The sequence below is a fragment of the Aythya marila genome (assembly GCF_965140915.1).
Source record: "Aythya marila genome assembly, chromosome: 2".
NCBI classification, from domain to species: Eukaryota; Metazoa; Chordata; class Aves; order Anseriformes; family Anatidae; genus Aythya; species Aythya marila.
Genome location: NC_139043.1, coordinates 285209 through 303010, shown reverse-complemented (window position 1 = coordinate 303010; position 17802 = coordinate 285209). Strand labels below are relative to the sequence as shown.

Genomic DNA, 17802 nt, shown 5'->3' with positions numbered 1-17802 from the left:
CACACCTGCTCCACACATAGTCCTGCTGAACAGCATCAGTAATACATATTTATAAAATGAACTCTGATTTTATTAGATTTCTCTCTCTTAATTGTCAAGGGTGAGCTATTTCCCTGTGGATAAATAACAGAAACACCCTGATAGCGTGTATCAAATCCAGCAGAAACCAGAGATGGAAAAGCTCTGACACCACATCCTCTACCAGCCGTGTGAGGGGGGCAGCGGCTGCACCCAGACCTCTGCATGGGGCAGCTGCTGGCTGTCTGTAGCCCTCTCTGCCCCACTGCTGGGCTTTCATCCCACTGCAGCGAGATGGACCAAGTCCCTGGGAGCCAGCCTGGCTGAACTGGGCTGAAAACGGAGAGCAGAGGCAAGGCTGGAGTGGCACAAGGGCTTGCCAAGTCACAGGCAGTCCCCGCTGCTGGAGGGTGCTGCCCTTGTTAGCCACCGTGATTGCTTTCTTCCTTTCAGGTGCCATCAAAAGTGGGAATGGGAGGTTGGGACGTGATGGGAGATGCCAGGTTATCGTAGAGAGCTGCCCAGGACAGAGGCGGGATGGGAGCAGGGTGTCCAGACGTGCCCTGGGGGTAGGTGGATGCTGGAGAGACAGGAGTGCATTTCGGAGAGGGTTAACAGTGCAGCAAGGGCTCCTGCGCCTCGTTGCCTTCCCCGGAGTCTGCATTTTTATGCTGATTGGAAGCCTGCGCTGTGTGTGCTGCTGAAATTGAATGTCAGGCTTTTGATTTTGTTGCTGGTCTCTAATGAAATTTGACATTTAATGGTGAGTGCAGCGGCAGCGTGTGTGTGTGTGATCGGAGCTTGATTAGCGCGCTCTAATTGACAGTAATTAGGCAGCTCCCTGATTGTTTCTAATTCTGCTATTAATTGTAAGGAACAGTATGATTGAGGATAAATTTGGTGCGTTGCTGCTGGGGATGCAGCTTCTTCAGCTCCGTATCGGAAGCCTATTGAGACCATCATGCTTAGGTTCCTGAGTGTGGCAACCCCAGTCACCCCGTCTGGCGGAGCGGTGCTGGGGGGAGCAGTGCTCCCACAGCGCTGCTGTGAGTCCCGGGGCTGCGGTCTGCACCTGGAGGGCCCCGAGCACCTCCCGGGCTGCCCCTTCTCAGGGTGCAGGCATCGCCCAGCGGGTGCTGCCACTGCACCGTGCGTGCTGGTAATGTGCTGGCTGGCGTGCCCTGTCAGGCTGCCCCTGGGGGGCCTGCCCCAAACACATTGGTGCCAGCACTGTCCCTGTCTTGCCCATCCCAGCTGAGTCCCTGTGCAGAGTGGCTCCGGGCTGACCCTGCAGAGGGACCCTGCTGGCCCCGAGCTGGGCCGGCTGCTGGAGCTGCTCCTGCCGCAGGGCTGTGTGTGGCTCCTGCCCTGCCTCGTGGGGCCGGGTGGTTTTGAGCCCGGCAGAGCACTGCCGCTGTGTCCAGGACACTTGCTTGTCTCTGGGAGGAGCGGGCTGCCCCTGTCTCACTGTACGTGACTTTCTTTGTCTTTGTCCCCAGCTAACGGCACCGCCGATTCTCTCAGCTCCAGCCCGAACATTTCCAACGCTGCCAGCCCCAAGCTGGAGCCGCCTCCATCACCTCATGCGAACAGGAAGAAGCATCGCAGGAAAAAGAGCACAGGGACCACTCGGCCCGATGGCCCCAGCACAGCAGCAGAAGGTAGGCGAGGCGGTCTGCTCCCCGGGGGCAGCTCAGTGCGTTGGGCACCAACACCTCCTGGCGGGGGGCTCGGGGCACTCCGAGTCCGAGCTGGCTGGTGCTTTGGCAGGGAGAAGCAAGCAGCCCCGCTTGATCTGCCCAGGGCTGCTCACCTGCAGTGCCTGCAGGACTGCCATCGTGCCTGTGACTGCACAGACTATTAGTGGCAGCAGTAATTACTAACTGTGTTAGGAGAGCTGGGAGCACACCATATAGTTCAAGTGTGCTTAACTGCTGAAGGTGTACAGACAGTTTCTGCCATAAAGCCTGTTAACGGTTTGCCTGTAAATTTGCCACACTTGCATCATTTAAAGGGCCTGTGCTGTCCACCTGCCTCAAGCTGAGGGTTTTTTGGAAAAGTTCATCTGCTTCAGGAAACCAGCTGAAGAAGTATAGTTCTTCAGCTGTATAAGTGTTGCTTTGCCTATGTGAGAATTACTGATGGTATTTCTGTTAAGAAATGTTGGTATCTCTGTGATTTCTGAAGAGGGACTTGAAGCTTGGCAGGGAGCTTTGTGAAAAGTAATCTGTATTTGTCCAGGTAGAGAAAAACTTGGCAACCATGTTCTCCAAAGCCTACACCTATGGTTAGCTGCTGTGGAAAATGCAGTCCTCAGGCTTTAAGATTTGATTTTGCCCTCAGTCACTGTGTCCCACAGCAGCCGATATGCTTTTGTAGTAAACCAAAATAAGGATTTAAATGGGATGGCTAAAGATGGGGAAAAGGATTAAGTACAAGCTTTTGAAACGAATGACCACTGTAAAACAAAACAGAAAGCGGAGCCTAGCCTATGTCTAACAACGCACACTGCAGCCGTCCTGGCATCTTGCTCCAAATCACAGCTCAGCCTGTAAACAGTGCCCAGGTTTCCTGTGCTAGAACAACTCTTCATCAGTTCTCCCTCCTAGAAATATTGTGGTGCTGATCTGCAGGGGAGTTCAGCAGTTCTGTTGTTCAGTATTTTCTGTTGTAGTTGAGCTTCACCTGAAAAGCGCAGACCTTAGAGAAGACTTTCCCTTCATGGTGGTTGATTCAGACATCCTGAGCATCTCACAGAGAGCAAGAAGTAGGATTTGTACTTACATGTTGTTAAGCTGGTACTTTTTAAAGTATGGATAGATGTTGACTCTTCAGAGGTTTCACTGCCTTTCCCCAGGTCTGTCCTCAGTTTGCAGTTCTCAGTCCAGTACCTTGACCAACAGAGAGATGTGTTCTGTACATACCTGAAATGTGGGATATCAGTGTGCAGTGATCTTACACCTGCACATGAGACTACGAAAGTGTGTGCCAAAGTGCTGTGATTCACCCTGTAATTTGTACTACAAAAGAGCTTGGAAATACTGGAAAGAGTTGTAAAGAAGGTCCCAAAATGCAGTTGGGGGTGGTTGATGTATTTATGATGTGGACATTAAAGTAGTCAGCTTGCTGGGAAGAAGATTGAGAAGTGAAGGACTGGTGTTACCAGAGAGAAGTCTGGTACTGAGGGTCCGTTCAGCGCAGCTGGTGGTGGCATAAGGAGGTGCAGAGACTGAGATCTGAAGTTACACAAAATTAAATACAATTTCTTAGTGGAGAAAGTAATTACAAACAGGTACACTTTTATAAGGCGGTGACGCAGACCCTGTAATCAGGACAGCTGATTGTTGCCCCCTGCCTTGGCTGCCCAGTCCAGCCTTCCCCGTTTTTCTGTCGTTCCACGGGAAGTTTTATTTCAGACACGTGCCCACTTGTGCTTTCCTTCCCCATTTGTCAGTGTCCTTGGGTCGTGGAGTGACTGAGACTGCATGTAGTGATGGTGCCGTGCCATATAACGTGTCCGAGGGCATCGGGATGTCTTCTGCTACTCCCTGTCCCGGTCCTTGACCATGGCATTGTTCTGGGCAGTGATACCCAGGCCCTGTCTGGGGTTGATCATTTAGAACCCTGCCATGTGTTGGAGTAATGTATTTTTTCCCTACAATGTGCACTACCTCGCATTTATCAACACGGAACGTCATTTCCCAGTGAAGTGTCAGTTACCTAACCTCATTTGTCACTGCGCAGACCTCGCGCACAACCGCTGCTCCTGCCAGAAGCCTCTGGCACCAGAATGGGGAGCAGGAGAGAGACCTGCCCAGGGACCTGCCCAGGGACCTGCCCAGGGACCTGCCCAGGGACCTGCAGCACTGCCGCTGGGACACGTGGCAGGGGCTGCTGAGCCTGCTCCAGCACGGCGATGGGGAGGGAGCGGTGAGGATGTGGCTGCGAGGAATCACCAGGGCACGGCAGAGGCATGCCCACATCACGGGCATGATCAATGACTTATGTCATGGGCTGGTGTCCACAAGTACGTCTGATTCTTCACTGAATCTTTTTTTAGCTGCTTTTGAACATTTACCAGCAGTTTTTTTCACAGCGGGATCAGCTGAGCTTTTTGCTTTCACACAGTCAACACGGTGAAAGTGCGAGAACTGCTGTGCACAGAGCAGGGCTGCTGCGCTCTGTGGCCAGGCTGGCACACGTGGGCATCCCTCCGGTGCTCATGGTGCTGCGGCAGGGACGGTGCTGGTAGGAATGCCACCCTGGGAGGGACACGGGGAACAGCCTGGGGGACAGCAGGACTCCCCAGGAGCCTGCCCCAGCACCGTGCCAGTGCAGGGATCAGTCACTGCCTCCAGGGGCTGACCAAACTCCTGCCAGGAGACCTCGTGGCCACGCCAGGGGCCAGGCTCAGCTTGCCATCACAGCCTGGCTGGCGGTGCTGTCCAGGCACAAGAACTGAGGGGCAGGCGGCTCGGGCTGCAGCCAGGCTGCCTTGGGGTGGGCCCAGCCCAAACCTGCGTGTGCAGGGCACAAGCGACTCAGGTTAGCATCCTGGGAAAGTTGGTGAGGTCTGGGGATAAATTGCCATCAGTTTATCTCATTTAGGAGGTAATCAGAGCCAGGGACGTGCGGAGCAATTGAATCTTAGTTGTTCTGAAGTATCATAAATCAAACGAGCTGTTGCTTTTTTACATGGTCGCATGTTAAAGAGAGCGCAGTGTCAGGCTGCTAGGGAGCATCAGCAAACTATGGCAAGCGTGGTATTGGGCTGCCGGGGATGTCACCAAACCCGAGAGTGCGGCGCAGGCTGTCAGGAAGCACCCACAGGCTGGCAAACGTGGTGTCAGGCTGTCAGGAGCGCTGCAGCCCCGGGGAAGAGCTCGTCACCGTCACTGTCACCGGGGTTGTGGCGTCGGGCTGCAGGGACCACTGGGGAGGTCCGCTCGCAGTCGCAGCCCAGCGCTGCCCCAGCACTGCCCCGGCCCGGCTCAGCCAAGCCCAGGGCCCCTGCTGCAGCCGAGCCGCCTCCATGCCCCTCACCTCGGCCCCTTTTTGTGGGGCGGGGGGCCCGGGAGCCACCAAGCATGTCTGACGGCGGGAGCACCTTCGCGACGCTCCCTACGCCAGCATCCCCATGGCTGCCAGAGCTCCGGGGATAATGAACTTCTCATGTGCTTAAAGAGTGATGCAGGGTGCATGGCGAGAAGCTGACAGCCCCTTAATGTGCTTCTCAGTGGCGGCCAAACGACGCGGTTTTGTCTTTGTTTTTTAGTTTTAAAACCCACGGGAAATTGATGGCCAGTAAAGAGTTGTGTTGGGGCGATGTGCGTGATTAATACCAACTGTCAGGGGCTGTCGGAGGCCGATCTCGGCGAGCTGGGAGCGCGGGGCTGAGCTGCGCTTAGCAGATTGCTGGGGATTCCAGCTGCTATTGCTCAGCTCCCGCCTGCCCCACACAGCTTGTGTCACCCGCGCTCCCTTCCGCCAAGCCTCTTAATTCAGTGCTAACAAGTCTCTCCTGCTCGTTACAGCCCCTGCTCCATCCCGGCGGGAGGAACGCAGCCTGTGCCTGGGCATCACCGGGCCATGGCCGATCCCCGCCTCCACTGCCCCTCTCCTGGGGTCCCTGGGGCCCTGTACGGCTCCGTGTTGCCCCCCAGGAGACCCTTGTAGGTGCACCCCTAACACGCCGGTGTCTGTTACTGTGAGCACACGCCATGAAGCCGTGCCATCAGTGCCCTCCCTCCCCATGTCCCCAGCACACACGCATGCTGTGTCGCCCTGCTGGTGCCTCAGCCCCACGGTGCCACCTGCGCACCCTGCAGCAGGTACCCAGCAGTGACACCCCTGGTCCCTGGGGCGACCCCTCAGTGTACCCTGCATCCCCCAGGAGCATCGTCCCTTCCTGGCTACGTTGGCTTGGCTGCCTTCTCTGTCCATCCCCTCCGTGCACACACGCACACGTGCACGCACACGCCTGGTGCCCCAGAAGGTGTTCTCTGTTGCCCGGCTGTGTTGGTGTCTGTGCGGGTGTCACGGCGCAGAGCCCCCCAGCCCTGCTGCCCCACGCGGAGCCCCGTGGGCAGGGCGGGCAGCCCGGGGCAGTGGGAAGGCTGCAGCTCAGCCTGGGGCCCTGCGGGGGTCTCGGGGCACTGGGACAGAAGCGCTGTGGGGTCTCCATAGCAATGTTCTTGCTGCGGCTCTCCTGGCGGCTCGTCGCTGTGGAGGGGGCCTGTCCCCGTTGCACTAATACAGGTTAGGAATATTGGGTTTAATGATCTGCAAAATGAGGAGGCAGCGAGCTGACATTTACGAATGGTGCTGCATCCTTCTCTTCCCAGACGCCTGCTAATTTGTTGATATCCCAAACACCTCATAATGATGTGGTACAGTGGCAGCTTGCAAACAAGCATCCCGAGGCTGGGGGGCCTGCTGGCTGCCCAGCTCCTGGACACCTCACGGACTTAGCAGCATGAGAGCAAAGCTGGGCCACTGCCGGCAGGAGCAGCCCTCGGTCCCTTGCCACTTGCCACGCTCTGAAAGTGTCCCCTGCCTCCTCCTGGGTGACCACCCCACTCCCCAGGGCATCCAGGAGCGCCTCTGCTGCACCAGCTCAAAGGGAGAACAGATGGGGTGAGGAGAGGGCGGCGTGGAGGAGAGACTGGAAGTGGCCGGGACACGGGGAGAGGAGGTGGAAGAGGAGACGGCTGCCCCAGGAGCAGGGCATGGCTCAGTACGGCCATGCCTTGTTTCGCTGGTGGTGGGGGGGATCCTCCACCTCCTTCCTGGACCTGCTCTGGCTGGGGTGCACGGGGAGGCGTCCTGTACCATCTCACACTGTCCCACACCATCCTGCACCATCCAGCATGGACAAGGCTGCGTCTCCGCTGAGGGGGGCAGGAGCCAGCAGGGGAGCTGGCTGCCAGGGCGGGCTGTCTGTGCCTGGAGTGCTGGCTGGCAAGAGCTCCCTGCTGCCAGCCTGGGAAGTGCTGCCCTGTGTCGTGTGCCTGGCGTGGGGAGCGCAGGGCAGCCCCGTGCCTGGAGTGGTCCTGCTGCGCTGTGGGGTACCTGCCCTTCGCAGAGCAGGACAGATCCCTGCACCCAGCTGAGTACCAAAGCTAGAGTGGTTCCAGCCACCTCGAAGCACCATTTCTGCTCAAAGCCGTGCTTCCTCCCACTGGGCGCAGAGCAAAGGATCTTGGCACGAGCTGTGGGCACAACGCTCCTGTCCCCTTCTGCCCATGCTGCTGCCACTCGCCAGCATCCTCTGCTGCCTTGGCAGGCAGCAGTGACAGGTCCCGCACTCTGCCCGTCACCTCAGCTCCAGGGCACCTTTGGGCAGCCGAGCTCTGTCCTGACCTGGCTCCTCGGCAGGGCTGTTCCCTTAGCCTCTTCCTTTCCCCCCGTGCTGGTTCCTGGCGCTGTGTGCAGGATATTTCAGTTCTCCTGTTTCTTCCCCAGCCCCACGGTGCTCTTCTGCTGGCCGGGAGGGGATGCTTCCTCCCAAGGCTGGCGTGGTGGCGGTGGGGGCTGCTGGCTTCCCTGCTCTGCCACGGCAGGCTGCTGAAGGGTGAGCCCTCGAGGCTGCTGCACAAGTCCTCCAGCCCTCTCAGCTTGGTGACTCGGCCACTGGTTGTGTCTGGATGCTGCTTGGCCCCGGCCCGTCCCGGCTGCCGTGAAGTGCCCTCGTTAATTTTGCTCTCATTTGGAGCACTCATTGCTGGGCAGCGTTGGAGCTGGGTCAGGGGGTTAACACCCATTAGCAGAGCCGGCTCGCACCATACTCTGCTCAGCAACTCTTCACGGAGCTCAGTCTTTAAAACATCATCAAAAAATCATCAAGAGGGAGAGAGACAAGCTCGTTCATTTCCACTGCCCACTAATTCTAATGGAGCTGGCATAATGGACTCCCACCAGCACGCCCGCAGGCAGCCTCCGGCCAGGGAGAGGGGCTCTGCCTTCACCCAGGGCCAGCCCTGCCCCTGCCCCAGGGCAGAGGGAAGGACCGGAGCCTTCCCCTGCTGCTGGCACTGCCGGGTGCTGTCCTCCCCGAGCACATGGCACAGGGCTCGCTGCCAGATCTGTACCAGCAGAGGTGGTGCGACTCCTCCTGCCTCAGCTGCTTTGTGCTGCCCGTTCACCTGGCCAAAAATGCCCCCACCGCATCAGAGATCTGTGCCGCTCCCCAGAAGAACCTGAAGAAGCCCCGTGCTGTCCCAGAAGCTGATGTCTCACCTGATCCAACTTGCGCAGCCCCTCCAGGTTGCTCAGGAGCCTGTCCCAGACCACCTGAGAAGCCGGCTCTGCACACCACGGGAGCCGCCGAGTCCTCAGTTCACTTCCCAGCTCTGCCGGCCCCTGCCTGTGGCTCTGCCGCTGCCATCCCGCAGCTCCCTGCTCTCCTCCCAGAGCCGAGCTGCTCCCAAGCCTCTGGAGAGCTCTGGTCCTGCAGCGCTGTCCTGCCCTGCTGCAAGGAAAGAAAAGGGATGTTTTCTCCTGCAAAAAGGCCCCTTGGTGTGGAAGAAAAGCTGTTGTCCTTTGTTAGTTCCTCCAGGGCTGTGCTGAGAGCAGCAGGCCCTTTGTTCAGAGCAAAGCTGGAATCCACGAAGCACAAAGGAGGAAGGGGAACAGAGGTCCGGCAGTTTGTGATGCCAGCACCGGGGCTTTGGGCTTCAGACCACTGCTGGGGGCTAGGGCCAGGGTACTCCAGGGCTTCAGGATGCCCCCAGCTGCAGTACTGGGAACATCTTTCCAAGGGGGGCCAAAGCCCCAGAAATCTCACTGTTATCCCGCTGTCAGGCACGGGCAGCCCAGCAGGAGGGCAGCACCTGCCCCACCTCATGAACATCCCAGGCACAGGACCACGAGACTGGTGCCCAGCCCGGTGCAGCATCCCCGCAGAGCGGCCTCTAACGGGGCAGGCACTGCAGAGCGGGCATGCATTGGCCTCAGCTCTTCCAGGGAGCGTGCTGGTGCAGGAGGGCTTGGGCTGAGGTTTGTGCTCAGTGGAGAGGTCCTGAGCAAGCAAGAGAGAGGAACAAGGCTGATGGAGTCGCCTGAGCCCATGGCAGGAGCCACGAGCATGTCCTGCAGCCTGCCAGCCTGCCTGCTGCGGTCCCGTTGGCAGCAGGAGCAGCCCCGCAGCACCCGAAGAGCATCAGACAGCACCTCTGGGTCCAGGTGCTGGCTGGCCTGGGCTCTGCAACACACTGACAGCAGCCACAGGTAGCTCAGACCAGGGATGGGAGAGGTGTACTGAGGACAGGGCCCCATAACTGAGGACAGGGCCCCATAAAGCAGGTGCCCTGCTAGCAGCTTTGCCAATCACTGCTCCAACAGGGTGGCCAAATCCAAGATTTTGGAACTGCAAATGCTCTCCTAAGCACCTGGCTAGCCACTGCCCCCCAGGGAGAGGTGCCACCCCTTCCTCCTTGGCTATTCATGCGTAGCCCCAGGCAGCATGAGATTGCAGCAATGGGTCCTGCAGCTTTTGGGGCCGGGATCTGTGCTCTTGTACCGCCGGGTGGGCACAGGGGCAGGCGGCACTGCCTCGGAGAACTGGAGCGCAGCCCTGGTCTGCGGGTCCTGCTGACAGGTTGTGACAGGGCAAGAGGTGGGTGCAGCTGCTGGCTTGTGAGTGGGCTGGAGCCAAGCAGGGGCCTGGGGACCCCTCTGAGAGCAGCCGTGGCAGGGTCCTGCATCGCCGGACTGCTGCTGCCATCAGGTGTCCCTGGCCCTTGCCCAGGGTGTGGCAATGCTCGCAGGCAGGGCAGCGCCGTCTGGCCAGGGAGGCAGGGACAGTGACTTGGCTGTCACCACCCATTTCTTCTCCCTCTGTTCAGAAGTTACTGGATGTCTATTTTTCTAGAATCTTGTTTTGGAGCTGGCATTTGCAGCCCTTGGAGCCTGCACAGCAAACGTCCTTAGGGTAGGAGGCGTGCTGCCTGCAGGGAGCTCCCCAGAGCAGTGATTTTGTGGTGTCTGTTCAGTGATGGGAGCTGGAGGGAGGGACAAAAGGTTGGGCAAGCTTCATCTCCCTGTGGGGCAACTGCATCACAGAGGGGTACGGGTCTGGCCGTGTGACCGCCAGCACCTCCTGTCGTGTCCCCTGCTGCTGCCCCGGGCAGTTGCAGCCACATTTCCCCAGAAGTCCCAAGCTGAGCCCAGGATGAAGTGCATGAAACAGCTTCCCCTTCCTGTCTGGTAAGGGCAAACCAGTTGGCACTTCACCTGGAGTCATTTGGTCCTCCCTGGAGGCCAGGCCTTGCATTCCTGCACCGGTCGATCCCATCAGCACTGATGACCTCCAGGCCCCCACAAAGTCCCCACAGGTGCTGCTGTGCTCGGTGCAGGACACAGCACGGAGTGCCCTCAGCAATGGTACGGGGCAGGCATCTTCCCAGCAAGGTTTCACTTAGGTTTTAACCCCCAAGAAATGCAAGATCCTGAGCCTGCCGTGAGGAGCATGGCACTCTCCACCAGGGCACAGCAGCAGGAGCAGCCTTCTGCCTTCAGGTGGCTCTGCAGTGAGCAGGTGAACATGGGTGGAAAGAGAAGAGGGGTGGGTGCTGCGCCTGGTACGTGCTAACGCCGGCGGTGGTGCCTCCAAAGGAGGCAAGAGCCTAGCAAGGGAGGAAGGGCTGTGCCTCCTCCCTCCCCCATTAAGCTGTCCTTCCTCGAGGAGCCTCTCCGGGGCTGCAGGCATTTTCGGAGGGGGTGTTTGTGGACACAGCCTGGTCCAGCCCCCACCACGCTGCCCAGTGGCCCCCGAGGCGTGCAGTGCCTGTGGTGGTGCAGACGGGACCCGGCTGGCAGCCGCCTCCTGCCTGGGCACTGCAGGTTCCTCCTGGCTGCCCCTCGCAGCTGGAGCCCTCCTGGCACCCCCCAGGTCTGCCCCGCGGGACCCCCACCCCCTGCCTTGCCGCGGACCGGGCTGCGCCCCTCGGCCTCTGCGCTGCCTCTGGAGCCGTGCAGTTGACTCCCTGCTTTTAATAGAGAGCTGGGAAGGCACATTATGGAGATGAGGGTGTTATTTGCATAACGCTAATTAGGTAATTACAAATCATTTTGCTATGAGCTGAAGCGTGTGCTGTGACATAACGTTTATTAGTCATTCCATTCAGGCCCCGCTTAGTTAAGTCATTTACTGCACTAACTACTGAAGTTGGCAATAAAAGGTAAATGCTGGTGCCTGGGTGGGGAGGAGGCAGCGCGCCCCACGTTCGGCTCTTACCCCTGTGGGGTGGGATGGCCAGGGCTGAGCCCAGCTCGGGCAGCCCGGGCTGGGAGGGAGTTACAGCAGGCAGAGCAGCAGGCAGAGAAGACCGCATTTTAAGCCTGGCTTTTCATCCTACTTGGCTGTTCTGGGGCTATTTCCTTAGCTCCAGGGGGTCTAAGGTACTTCACCAGGAACTCACTGCCCGTGCTGCCAGCTCTGCCACCCGGTGCCTGTGCTCTGAGCTCCCCGAGCACGCACCAGGCAGCCTGCATCTGTAGGGTGCTCGAACCTGCCCTCTGGGTGCCTGCCCTCCAAGCAGCCTGTGGGGCTCAGCAAAGATGCTCTCCCCGAAGATGAGAAGTCAGGAGTTCGGTTCCACGTGTTTCACAGCTCGGGAAGGTCTTTAATAACGAGGCTGCATCTTCTGGGACTGCCTCTTCTGGGGCTGCTGGTGGGCACAGAGCCTGGTGCTGCGCAGAGCAGTGGCTGGGGGGTCATTGGAGCAGGCTGCCCCCAGGAGCAGCGGGGCTGTTGGGGCAGCAACCCGCAGAGGGGCTGCTCCCACCGCTCAGGAGACCAGCAGCTTTCTCTGGAGGGTGGGACGTGCCACGGCTGCTCATGTGCAGAGGAGCAAGCCCACACAGGCAGAGCTGTGCAAGCAGTGTCAGGGCTGGGCAGAGCTCCGGGTCCTCCCTGCAGGCTCTGCCTGTCCCAGCTCAGGACGCTGCTGGCCATGGCCTGCCCGTGGTCACTGCTGTGCCCCCAGGGACTGCCATGTGCAGCCCTCTCCTTCCCTGACCTGTGCCGCGGACGCCTTTCTCTTCCAGAACCAGATGAGCCATTTGAGTTCATTATCGTGTCCCTGACGGGCCAGACGTGGCTCTTTGAGGCCTCAACATCTGAGGAGCGAGAGCTTTGGGTCCAGGCCATTGAGAGCCAGATCCTGGCCAGCCTGCAGGGCTGCGAGAGCAGCAAAAACAAGGTAGGAGGCTTCGGCCAAGTTCTTCTGGGGTTCCACGTCTCTGTCACCCACTTCGCTGCATCCATGCCTGTTCCAGGCTTGCCTATCCAAGCTGGCTCCAGTCCTGATCCCTCTGCTCCCAGGCAGGGTTGGATCCCACCCCTGGGACTGCGCTGCTCCCTCTTTGGGTTTCTGTCCCCTCTCCGAGTTCCCCGTCCCCTCCCCACCCTGGCTGTGGCCCCACAGAGCTCCTCCTGCATTGCTCCCCCCTCCACAGCCCTGCTGCTCGCTCCCTGTCCTGGCCCTCCAGCCCTTGCTCCCCCGGCTGCCCCCAGCCACACGTGGGGATCCCTCCAGGCTGTGTGTGAGCACCCCCACAGGGAGTGACCCCCCGACCCCCCAGCCGTGTTGTCAGAGCATGGTCCTGGTGCTCCCTGACAGCCTTTGGGGGTCGGTGAGAGCACAGGGGGGGCAGCCTGGCCTGAAGGGCTTCCTGCGGTCTCCTTGCAGGCTCGGCTGGGCAGCCAGGGTGACGCACAGGCCATGCAGGCCGTCCGCACCGCGCGTGGGAACAGCTTCTGTGTGGACTGCGATGCCCCCAGTAAGAGATAAGGGAGGGGAAGGGAAGGGAAGGGAAGGGAAGGGAAGGGAAGGGAAGGGAAGGGAAGGGAAGGGAAGGGAAGGGAAGGGAAGGGAAGGGAAGGGAAGGGAAGGGAAGGGAAGGGAAGGGAAGGGAAGGGAAGGGAAGGGAAGGGAAGGGAAGGGAAGGGAAGGGAAGGGAACTCTGCCACCACCTCCCTTAACCCTGAGGGTCCTGAGGGTCCCCTGCTCTGTGGAGCTGTTTTGTCCCCTCCTGCAAGGAGCCGTTCCTCAGGGATAGGAGGTGCCCTGTGGCACTCACCCACCTCTGTGCTGGTCTGTGGCTCCTTTCTGACCATCCTGGGGTCCTTGCTCCCTGTGCTGCTGGGGGCACTGCGTCTGGAAGGGAGCTGGTGGGGTCACAGGGGGAGACGGGCCAGTGAGCCCATGCTGCCGTTAACTCTGCCCCATTGATCCCGGTCTTGCCACCTGCAGATCCAGACTGGGCGAGTCTGAACCTGGGCTCCCTCATGTGCATCGAGTGCTCCGGGATCCATCGCAACCTGGGCACGCACCTGTCCCGCGTGCGCTCCCTGGACCTGGACGACTGGCCCAGCGAGCTCCTCATGGTCATGACGGCCATCGGCAACGCCCTGGCCAACGCTGTCTGGGAAGGAGCTGTGGAAGGCTACCCCAAACCCACCCCTGAGAGCAGCCGGTAAGGGAGATGGGGGGGGGACTGCAGAGATGCTTCTCAGGCAACCACACCGGGAGGCTTGAGGGCACCAGGGAGGCTGGGAGCAGCCAGCCAGCCCAGCGGAGCGGTGGGCAGGAACCCACAGGCTGCTCCAGTGACTGGGTCCTGCCTGCTGTCCCGACACCAGAAGCCCTCTGCTGCTTCCCCCGTGGCCAGCCGATGGCACGCGATGGCTGCTGGAGCCACGGCCGGCTGCAAAGCAGAAGGGGTTAACAGAGCCGGCTTGGCAGCGCCGTGTGGGTCTCAGGGGTGCGTCCCTTTCAGGCCCTTGTCTGTCCCTATCGGAGCGACTCTCCTGTCACTCATCCCGACAAGAGCCCATTCTGAGGCTTATCAACGGATAAGAGCGGGTCAGGGGGCGGCGGGAGTGAGCATGCTCGGCGCGGGGCATTGATGGCCGCCCGCCAGATGCAGATGGATAGAATGGCAGCAGATAGCGGCGGCACGGCACGCATCGATCCGCCCGGCCCCGCAGCCCCAGGCGGGACGGACGCTGCCGCAGCCTTTGTTTGCACCAGGCGAGACGGCAGCAGCGATAAGGCCCTCCCGTGGCACGGGGCTGCTGTGCGCAGCAGCTAACCTTTTCTTGCCGCTGGCCGAGGCCCGCACGCAGGCACGGGACAGAGTCCCCAGGCTGGCACGTAATGGACAGGCAGGACAGCGTGCGGGGCGCCAGCGTGGGGTGCGGGTGTCCCTGTGCGGAGTGGTCTCGATGGGGTCGGGCTGTGGGATGCAGGAGCTGTGTGTGCAGGGCCCTCAGTGCACAGGGCACACCAGGAGCCCTAAGAAGGTGCAGTGGGACCTGTGTGTGTCAGGCCGGGGCCTGGAGGAGAGTGACACGCACAGGGCCCCAGTGACAGACATGTGTGTGATGGGACACAGCAGGGACCACGCAAGGATGCCTGCGTGTGACACACACACACTGCTGACACGCGGTGCGTTTGGGGTAGCGGTGCTGGTGCCCGGTCCCCTGTGCACACAGCACCCACTGGTGACAGTGACGGTGTCCCACCTGGCAGGGAGGAGAAGGAGCGCTGGATCCGGGCCAAGTATGAGCAGAAGCTCTTCCTGGCTCCACTGCCCCAGTCGGACATCCCGCTGGGGCAGCAGCTGCTGCGGGCAGTGGTGGAGGATGACCTGCGCCTCGTGGTGACGCTGCTGGCACATGGCACCAAGGAGGAGGTGAATGAGACCTACGGGGACGGAGACGGGCGCACGGCGCTGCATCTCTCCTGCGCCATGGCCAACGTAGTCTTCACACAGCTGCTCATCTGGGTAAGGCAGGGCCCCCAGCCTCCACCGCAGCCCTTCTGGGCCTGCCCCGGTGCTTCCCTGCCCCCAGGTCTTGGGGATACCCCTTGTCCATCCTCTTCCTGTGTGTTCCTGCAGGGCACTGCCCTGGCCACCCTTCATCTTTCCCTGTCTGCCCACCCTAGTGCCATGGAGCCCCTCTGCCGGTGCCAGTGCTCTTACTGCACCAGCCCCGTGCCCACGGGCCTCGTGGTACTGCTGACAGCCGCTTTCTCTCCTGCACAGTACGGGGTGGATGTGAAGAGCCGGGACGCTCGGGGCCTGACCCCGCTGGCCTATGCCCGGCGAGCCGGCAGCCAGGAGTGCATCGACATCCTGCTGCAGCACGGGTGTCCCAGCGACAGCGCCGTCACCACGCTGACCCCCAGCCTGCCCCGCCGCAACACCAACGCCAACAACAACGCCTGCACCACGTTGCTGGCTGAGCTCGGCTCCAGCCCCAGTGCCGTCTAGCTCCCCTCAGGCCCTCCACTCACCGTGCGGCTCCTTCCAGCCCTGCTGGCGTCCAAGGCCACCAGAGCACGTCCAAGGGGCCGCTCACTGCACCCACCGTGCTCATCCTGCGCCAGGCCCCCTGTTCTGGCTCGGGCAGCCAGCAGCACACTACTCTTTGCCTGGGTCCTGTGTATTCTGCCTGTGCAGCTGGAAAGGGGGAGCTGTGCAGACCCAGAGCTGTCAGCCTGCAGAGGTGCCCCACAGCCACCAGGATGGGGGATTCAGTACACCCTGTTCTCATGACCGGTACAGGGGGAGGAGAGGCGGTTTCTGTGTGCCTCCCCACCACCACACTCACTTGTAGATAGTGCAGGGGCTGCAGCGGTTTGGGGATGCTGCCCTCCTGCACAGCCGGTACTGGGGGTGGCGGTCGCTGCACCTGCTCTCCTGGGCAGTAGGGCAGCTCGGACACGTCCCTCCTGCCCTCCTGTGCTGTGCACCCCAGTGCGGGGGGGCAGGTGGGGGGCAGTGGTAGGTGCACGTTTCTCCACCACCCCCGTTTGTTCCTCTATGCTTCTGGCCAGTAGAGGAGGGATCCCCTCGCTGGTACCGCTCCCCTGCGTGCTGATGTAAAGGGAGCATCTCTCTCATGCAATCCCATGGACGTCGACCTTCCCAGCCTCCCTGGTGACCCAGAAGGGCAAGAGGATTGTCACCCTGGGCCCCCCAGCTGTGTCTGTCTGTCTGTAGAGTCACTGTCCCTCCAGGTTCAAGCCCCAAAGCCATACACAGTGTCTCCAACAGCACATCCCCACTGGCTCCTGCTGCTGCCCAGGCGGGGCTGGACTCCGGCTGAGCAAGAGGAGAGAGGAGATGAGCATCTCCCTTGTTTTTGGGCCAAGCCTGCAGCTGAGTGCTGGAATTTCCGAGGCTTTGGACGCTGCTGTGGAACGTCTCCATCACTCGTGTATAAAATGTACATTGGAAATATTTATATGGACACTCTGTATATACTGTTTCTTTGCCATGAATTGCCCTGTGTGTGTTACCTGCAGCAAAGGAGATAAAGGCCAATAAAGCAACCCACCTCCTGCCAGCCTGGCATTTCTGCGTGCTGCTTTTTGGGCCTCCAGTGCAGCCTCCAGCATGTTTCTTCCTGCTTTGAGGAGCTCTGGTGTTTTTTCAGCCCAGACTGGCAGACGACCAGCCCTTCCTTCTCCAGCTCCGGAGCTGGTAACCAGCACGCTGGGCTGAGCTGGGCCCCCCCGTGGCTGTGTCACGGCATCCCCGGGTGCTGTGGGATACCACAGGGACGTGTTCCAGGGAATGTGCAGTGGGATTGGGAACGGGCACATCACAGACATGCACTGGGCAGGGGACACTCCAGATCAAAAGCGCTGGGACCAGTTGGTCCCTCAACACAGTACAGCGAGTTTAAACAGAGGTGGTTTGGCTCCACGGGGATCCATTGACCCCCCCCTTGCCATGCCTGCATCCAGGCTGTGCACTGTGCCATGCTACGGGCTGTGCACTGGGCGCTGGGCTAGGGCTGGTGGTGCTGGGAGGAAAGGACACATCAGGACACCCCCTGGACCCGCTGCCACAAATTCTCCACCGCAATCCCCTTCCAGCCCTGCTCCTCCTCCGTGGCAGGGGCTGCCCCGCTGCTGCCTGCCGGTGATGGCCCAGGCCCTTCCCCCGGCCCATAACTCATCTCCATGTGTGCCAGCGTCCTGCTGCCGGTCCCCATCCCGGTCCTGGCGCGGGGTCTGACCGTTCTCAGCAGTGCTCAGAGCCAGGCCGGGCTGTCCCCAGGCCCACGCCTGCCCCTCGTGCCCGGCCCCCCGCTGCCCAGCGCACACCGGTGCCTCCACACGCGTGCCCTGGCCCCGGCCCCAGCCCGGTGCTGGGTTTGGTTAATTTCCTGGCGACTGCATTAGCGGGAATGGAAGCCGAGGGACGGCAGCTCCTCTGGGGCCCATTAATCATCCCCCTCAGACAAGCTGCCTTGATTACAAGTGGCAAGAAATTCATTAGGGCTGCGGCTCTGACAACTTTTATCTGCGCGGCTGGATCTGACTCATTAGGCAGCCAAATTAAAGCCATGATGGGCCCTGATGAAATTCACTGCTTGTTTATCTTGTGCGATCTGATACATCTGCCCATACATCATCTCCCGCGCGGGATCCCGCCCGGCCCAGCCCCGGCGCCTCCCTTCCCATCCCAGCCCTGCCCCAGCTGCCGGGGTGCCCCCGGCCCGGGCACGTCCTGCACCCGGCTTTGTCCCAGGGCTGAGGGCCTCAGCCCAGCCCCTCGCCTGTCCCCACACCTCGCCTTCAGGGTCTGCCCCGAGGCCAGTTTTGGGCGCTGTGGCTGTGCTGATGGGGGCCATGCGAAGTCAATCCTGGGGCCACGTGGACATGAGCAGCCCCCCAAGCCCTCCGCCTCCCGTCCACACGGTTCCCATGAAGGCACGCAGCCACCCCCCAGGGCCCCCGCAGCCCCATTCAGGTTCTGCTG

The 17802-nt window shown here is 60.6% G+C and overlaps 1 protein-coding gene across 3 annotated transcripts in view; it reads left to right on the top strand.

Moving 5' to 3' along the window:
• AGAP3 (ArfGAP with GTPase domain, ankyrin repeat and PH domain 3) overlaps positions 1-16372 on the top strand; it is a 131002-nt gene extending 114630 nt beyond the window's left edge. For all 3 annotated transcript variants that reach the window (XM_082753944.1, XM_082753943.1, XM_082753942.1), the window contains 6 exons: positions 1518-1679; positions 12067-12221; positions 12711-12801; positions 13275-13497; positions 14556-14811; positions 15073-16372. In XM_082753944.1, coding sequence (XP_082610070.1) covers positions 1518-1679; positions 12067-12221; positions 12711-12801; positions 13275-13497; positions 14556-14811; positions 15073-15300 — 1115 coding nt within the window. In that variant the 3' untranslated portion in view covers positions 15301-16372. The remainder of the gene's footprint in view (positions 1-1517; positions 1680-12066; positions 12222-12710; positions 12802-13274; positions 13498-14555; positions 14812-15072) is intronic.
• Positions 16373-17802: the final 1430 nt, after the last annotated feature.